This window comes from Entamoeba invadens (genome assembly GCF_000330505.1).
Source record: "Entamoeba invadens IP1 unplaced genomic scaffold scaff_1105074724775, whole genome shotgun sequence".
Taxonomy (NCBI): domain Eukaryota; phylum Evosea; order Mastigamoebida; family Endamoebidae; genus Entamoeba; species Entamoeba invadens.
In genome coordinates, this window is record NW_004443536.1 from 357,983 (window position 1) to 364,516 (window position 6,534).

General features: G+C 28.6%; 1 protein-coding gene across 1 annotated transcript; it reads left to right on the forward strand.

Moving 5' to 3' along the window:
- Positions 1-4,546: 4,546 nt before the first annotated feature.
- On the forward strand, positions 4,547-5,440 carry EIN_400600 (hypothetical protein; the record flags this gene model as incomplete). The annotated part of the gene is made up of 2 exons (XM_004258673.1): positions 4,547-5,125; positions 5,291-5,440. The coding sequence occupies 2 exons, from the start codon at positions 4,547-4,549 to the stop codon at positions 5,438-5,440; spliced, it is 729 nt and encodes a 242-aa protein (XP_004258721.1).
- Between the last annotated feature and the right edge of the window lie 1,094 nt (positions 5,441-6,534).

The window sequence follows — 6,534 nt, forward strand, 5'->3', positions numbered from 1 at the left end:
TTTCATATCTGCACGCACACCCATTTGTTCTCTTTTTGCCTTAATTGTCGGGAAGAACACTTTTTTAACCAGAGGGTGTATAATTCAGTATTCAAAACACCTGATTTTTGTGTCCTTATTAAAGCCCGACTTTTAAGGGATATAATAGCAACATCTTCCAGAGAAAGTCTTTTTGTTACCACAAGTGGAATCATTTTGGTTCCATCGAGGCATCCACAACACAAAAGACTTGTTCTGGAACTTTCTCTTTCAACTTCATTAAACACATCTTGTCCGCTAGAAACTTCTGCATAGACAATTTTCGAATGAGAATCGACCCATTGGTCGAATCCAACTTCATCGAGGTTAAAAATAAGCTCAAAACGGCACCCATCAATTTTCTTTTTCGATTCGGTGTAATATTGCAAAATTGACTCGGGTGTAACTTCTGCCCGTTTTTCTTCCATAACTGGTGCCAGAACTGGTGCAACATCTGGAATATGGGTCATAATTTTGTGCAATTGCTTGGACCCAATATTTTTGTCGAAATTTTCGTGAATAAAAAAACTTGCTTCTTCACGTGTTGCTTTTTTTGTCTTACTATCTTTTATTGCGTTTTGTATCGCAATAATTTCTTCGTCATTTAGTAGTCTTTTTCGTCCTTTTTCGGGTTTTTTACCAGTTTTATTTTCGTTATTTATTTTGTCGATTTGACAATGAACACTTTTTCTTTCGAAAGTCCCGAAAAAATAGTCAAGTGCAATGGGAAAAGACAATTTTTTTCTTTTAATATTTTTGAAACATTTTCTGGCAATTCCTTTAGACAATAACGGACTTGTTGACGGAAAGAATCAAATGCCATGTATTTAACTTTGATCTCAAGATCTTTAAAAAAATAATCATATCTGGGATTTCTTTTAAATAATCAATCACATTAATATACTGTGGTATTAAAGGTTTTTTCATTGTGTTCACTAAACTTTGCAATTTTTCATCTTGTGTTTTATACACATGTTTAACTTTCGGAGGTTTTGATATCATTGGGCTATGAGACATTGATGAAAAATAAAGATTGTTATAAACACTTAATTATTAAACGTGTATTTTTGATTTTATTTGAAACTTTAGAATATATTTCAACAAAAATAGTTGTGTTAATTAATGATTGTTGTTTTTAACAATTGAATTGATTTTGTTAATTATTATGTGATTGTTTAAATAATTTTGGTGTTATTTTGATTATTTTGCTTTGATGGATTTGTTTTTTATTTTGCGATGAAATTTTATCGCATTGTTGTTTAGTTTTTTTTACAAAGTTTATGTTTTTTATAAAAATAAAATATTAAAAATTATAATAATAAATAACTTTAATTTTAAACATTATTTTTGAATGATTTATTTTAATATTTAAATTACTAATTATTTCTTTAAATAATTTTGCCCAAAATGGTCAAAAACAGTTATTTGGAATAATTTAATAATATTTTTATTATAAATTATTAAATATTTATTCTATATAGTATTATGAATAGTTTTTGAAATGAATTATTATTATATCATAATAGAATCACATTTATATATTTTTGTTTGTTTTTATAAACCATGTTATATTATTAATAGCTATTGTTTAAATTATACAAACTAAATTATTAAAATATTAAATCATGATAGTTTATCAATGATTTAATTTATATAACACATAACGAACACTTCATTTTGTAATTCTTTGGCTTCGTGTTAAGTTAGTGTTTCAGTGACTGCAAGGTTTACTGATAAGAGTTTGCACATATAAAGTTATCAATTTTTTATTTTTTTAAGACATGTTTTATTATTTAATAGTATTTTTATTAACTACAATAGTTATTTGTTTTTTGATTATCAACAATTAGTCTAAAAACCCAAAATATAACGTGGTATATATGATAATATAACACTTGAAATCTATATTAATACACAAGATGCTCTTATAATAAATAATCTTTTATTTTTATAATAATGTTATTTCAAAGACTTGCCCGAGCGCTCTTCAGTTGTGTTTGCATTGACTGTTTATGCATTTAATTACGTATTAAGTATCAATTAAGTCATTTTTTCGACACTTAACTAGAATTTTTTAATAAAATGCACTTTTGGGCAAGTCTTTGTTATGGCGGAAAAAACCGATGTTTTACCATTTTATATAAAGTTTTGCTTAAAATTGGACATTATTTGCGTTTTGCCGAGTTGAAATTTAAAAAATATAAGCATTTTTTAAAACCGATGTTGACCTTTTTATTACCAAACTCAAATCAATCAACACTAAATTCTGAACAAAAATAATAAAATGCCATAAAAAATACAAAAAATAATTGAGTTTTTTCACGGCATACAAATAGTATTTTACTAACTTAACATGAAAAAACACGATTTTTTTGTTTTATTAACCAACAAGATTTGGTTGCCTCCATTTCAGATAACCCACTCTATTTTCCCCATCTTTTTATTTTTTCCCATGAACGGCACCAAAAACCGATGTTTGACCAAGTTTTTTATAAACAACCATTAAACTTTGACCATAAATGATATTTGCCACAAAAAGTTGAGGTTTTGTTCAAAAAATTTAAAAAACAGGGACAAAACAAATGGACACATGAAACGGAATATTACCGATGTTCGATGTTTCTAATTAAAAAATCGTTTTATTTTGTTTTTTTTCTCCAGTTTTTTGATTTTGCTTCGATTTTTGAAAAAAGTTTCAAAAAATTAATTGATTATAAAAGGGAGCTCTGTATTTCATTTGTTTGACAGGGACTCAAAAAAGGGCTGGGAATGGATGCACTCAACTTTGTGTGGTGTAGCTTTTGAAAAAACGTTTTTCAAGTTTGGCCGTGGACTGCATTTCTGATCGAATGAGGAATCGATCAAGAGGGGGTGTGAAATAAAGGTGCAGTCGGTCTTTGATCGAAGAAATGAAAAGTTGTTACATTGAAAGAGTGTGAATATTGATACGTTTATTAAGTTGTTTGATATGTAATTGATTAGATAGTGGAGTTTGTGTTTTATGAACGATAAATAGAATGTAAAAAATTAAAAGTTAAAGTTAAGGGGTGTGAAAAAAGGTACACTGACGGGGTTTTGATTAAAAGTTTTTGTATTTATGCTAAAAAGGAAAAATAATATTGAAAACATTAATCAACTTTTAAAATCTTTTTATTGTTTTTTTAGCCAATTTTTATATTTTTCTTGTTTCAAAGAACAGTTTAGAAGTCGTTATTTTATGCTTCCCTATTGTCTTTCAGCAAATTCAACCTTATCTTTACAAGAAAAAATAATGTATAATCTCAAAAATGATTTTTGGCATTTCGAAAAAAGAAATTAAGTTATGTTAACCTTGTTTTTTTGAATCAAATTGCGGAAAAGTGGAAAAATAAACTATACAACTAACTATAAAAGTGTTATTAAATTACTATTATTTTGGCAACATCGCTTTTTTTCTGCCCCTTTAGTTTTCTTAAACCTCAAGTCGTCAGTTGATTGGTCAAAACCAGAAAAAAAATATTTTATATTTAGAAACAACATTTTCGGATAACGATTGCAAGCCAACTTCACTTCTTAAGGTTTTACACGAGACGCGACTTGTTATGATCATGTATTGAACAGTTATAAACAAATGTAGGTTTTTATTGTTTTTATTTTTATTTTTATATTTTGTTTTTGTTATACAACATTTTTTTGTCCAATTTTTTATCGTTCTTTTTCGGGATAACATCGTAATTAATGTTCTTTGAAGCTCAAGGGGTTTAAGACAAATTGATGGGTTTTTACCATACCTGTATAAAGTCTGTTTTCTATTTAACTATATTCTAAAAATATAACAAAGAAAAGAACTAGACCGAAAATATTAAACCATTATTTACTATACTCAATATCGCTAATTAAAAACCATTAACTATTAATAAAATTGTCATTAATTAAAACTAATGTTAAACAAATCCAAAGCATTGACTTTTTTCCAATTCACTTGTTGTCGTTTTCAATTTGACCCAAATGATAATTTGACATGTCTGCTCTATCAAATATGACAACATATTCATTTTGAATAACCTGGTTGACATAGTTTATTTCGTCGTATTCACATTTCAAGACCAACCTATTCTTCGTTTTGACTTTATAATTTTTTCAGTTGTCAAGCAATTTTGTTTTTTGTTATTTTTAGCACACTTTTTTTAAAAAAGAACAAAAAAATAAAATACAAACCATTTTTTAGAAAAACCACTTTATTTTTATTATAAATTATAATACTGTTATTATAAATAATAGTAAAAACCCAATATCATTAAATAGAAAACAGACTTTATATTATATATTTATATTATATAATAATATAAAAAAATAGAATATTATTAACATTTGTTTTGTTATGTGTTGCCACGCATAACAAAAAAATAAACTAAAGGCGACTGATAATTCGGGTAAATTATCCAATTACTTTTTTCTGACAAATCACTCTTGTTTATAATAAAAAGACGGGGGTTTTGATTATTTTAAATTAAAAAAAAGTCTTGAAAGAACTTAGTAAATAAATAACATGGAAGGTAAATTTGGATTGGCAATGATATCTGAACAGCTTCGGTATGTCGAAGGGTTCAGCACGGACAACGTTTCCTTTCCAGAGGGATGGCAACAATACTTTATGATTATTGGCGCCTTTTTCTGGCTTGCTGTTTGCATCGCCGAGTTTTTTGTCCTGCTTATTGTTGGATTTTTCCAGATCAGAGAGGCGAAGTACTTTTTCCGTATTGGGGCGGCTTTGATATATTTAGTCATTTCCGCTGCGGCGTCTTTCATGGGGGTCTGCGCCGCCACTTTTGTATATCCTGAAAGCAGCTCGGCGAGGTTTTCGTTCCACATCATTTCAATTTTTGTGTATTACATCGCAATTGCTTACAGGATCACACTTACAACAAACTGGAAGTTTTCATGCGGAGTTTTGGCCTTTGTTGTCCTTATTTTGTTGATCCCAGACTGGCTCACATTCAAAGTGCTCATTCCTGCACTCCTCTACCAGATCGCGGCACATTTCTACCTCATCAAATACCACTTCATTTCATGTGAGCAGTTTTTGGTCGCTGGCGAAGTTGTCCTACTCTTCGCTAGCGCCGTACTTGTTTGTTTTGCTGTTTCCTTTAAATTTATATGCTTTAATGAAGTGTTGTTCCACCCAGATTTTGTTTTAATCAATAATGAGTGATTAAGATTCAAAATATTAGAATGACCAAATTGAAAAGCGTGTAAATTTTTGGAATATTCATTGGAAAAAACTCACACACAGGATATTACAAAGGTACTTGACGGTGCAGTTTTCTATACACTTGTTGGGTTGACGGAGATTTTGTCATTCATTTCAATGTCTGAGATATGCTTTAAGTTTTATGAATACGGCCGTTATATTGTAAAGGACGGTAAAAGAAAGAAGAATTAATTTACTTTCGAGTTTGGGTTCTGTTTAATTTGTATTATATTTATTATATTTATTAGTTTACAATTATAATTTTAATAATAATTTTTTATTTTATCAATTAAGTTATTATTTATTATTATTAGTAATAATAAGAACACAATTAATAATTAAGTGTTTGATGTATCATTTAAACACATACTTTTTGTTTGTATTGAAGAATTAGAGAAAAGAGTTTTGGATACTTTCAGTTGGGATGGTTTTTTTGAATAGTGAAGAAGTCACTAAGATTTCTTTTAAACACTTTTTATTGAGTCTGACATATTTTTCTAAGTAATCTCCATAGAGAACGATATCTTGAGTTCTGTAAATCATTCCATATTTATTTGTTAACGATGATATTGTATTTTGTGGTTTAGAGTTCTGTTTTTTTGATTCTCTACAAGTACATATATATCCAAAGTAACTTGTTAATTTCTTTTTTAAGTCTTCTTCGAAGAGTAATTGTTCGTTTGAAGTGATTTGGTTGTTAGATTCATAAGAAAAGGAAGCAAAGAGTGATGCTTTTAAAATAGTCAATCGAGTCTGTTTGTTTGTAATAGTCCGAGTTCTTAATGGTTTGGAAAAGACAATTTGAAGGTCATTCTCTAATACAAATAATGCAAAAAGTCCATTATGAATGGCATTTGATAATCCTTTAGTCACTCGAGGCATAGAATTCTTTGGTACACTCATTTAGTTGTGTAATTAGTTCGAGTTCTGTTTATATACAAATAAATTGCATATAAATTTTGATATTTTACTTGTCAAATAAAAAACATGATGGAATTAATTATTATATGGATTGATGAGATAATTAGAAAGCCCATGTATACAATTATGAGGGAATGAAAATATAATTACAGTAAAACCTCCCAAGAGCGGTACCTCTGAAGAGCGGGTTCTCTCAAGAGCGGGCATTTTTTAGACTAAAACTAAAAATAGAGTTCTCTATCGAGCGGTAATTGAGGTTTGATTGGCTAAAATGCCCGCTCTTGAGAGAACAAAATTACCACGCCCTCCCGCTCTTGGGAGGTTTTACTGTACTCAAACAAAAATAATTATACAGTCATGCGAAA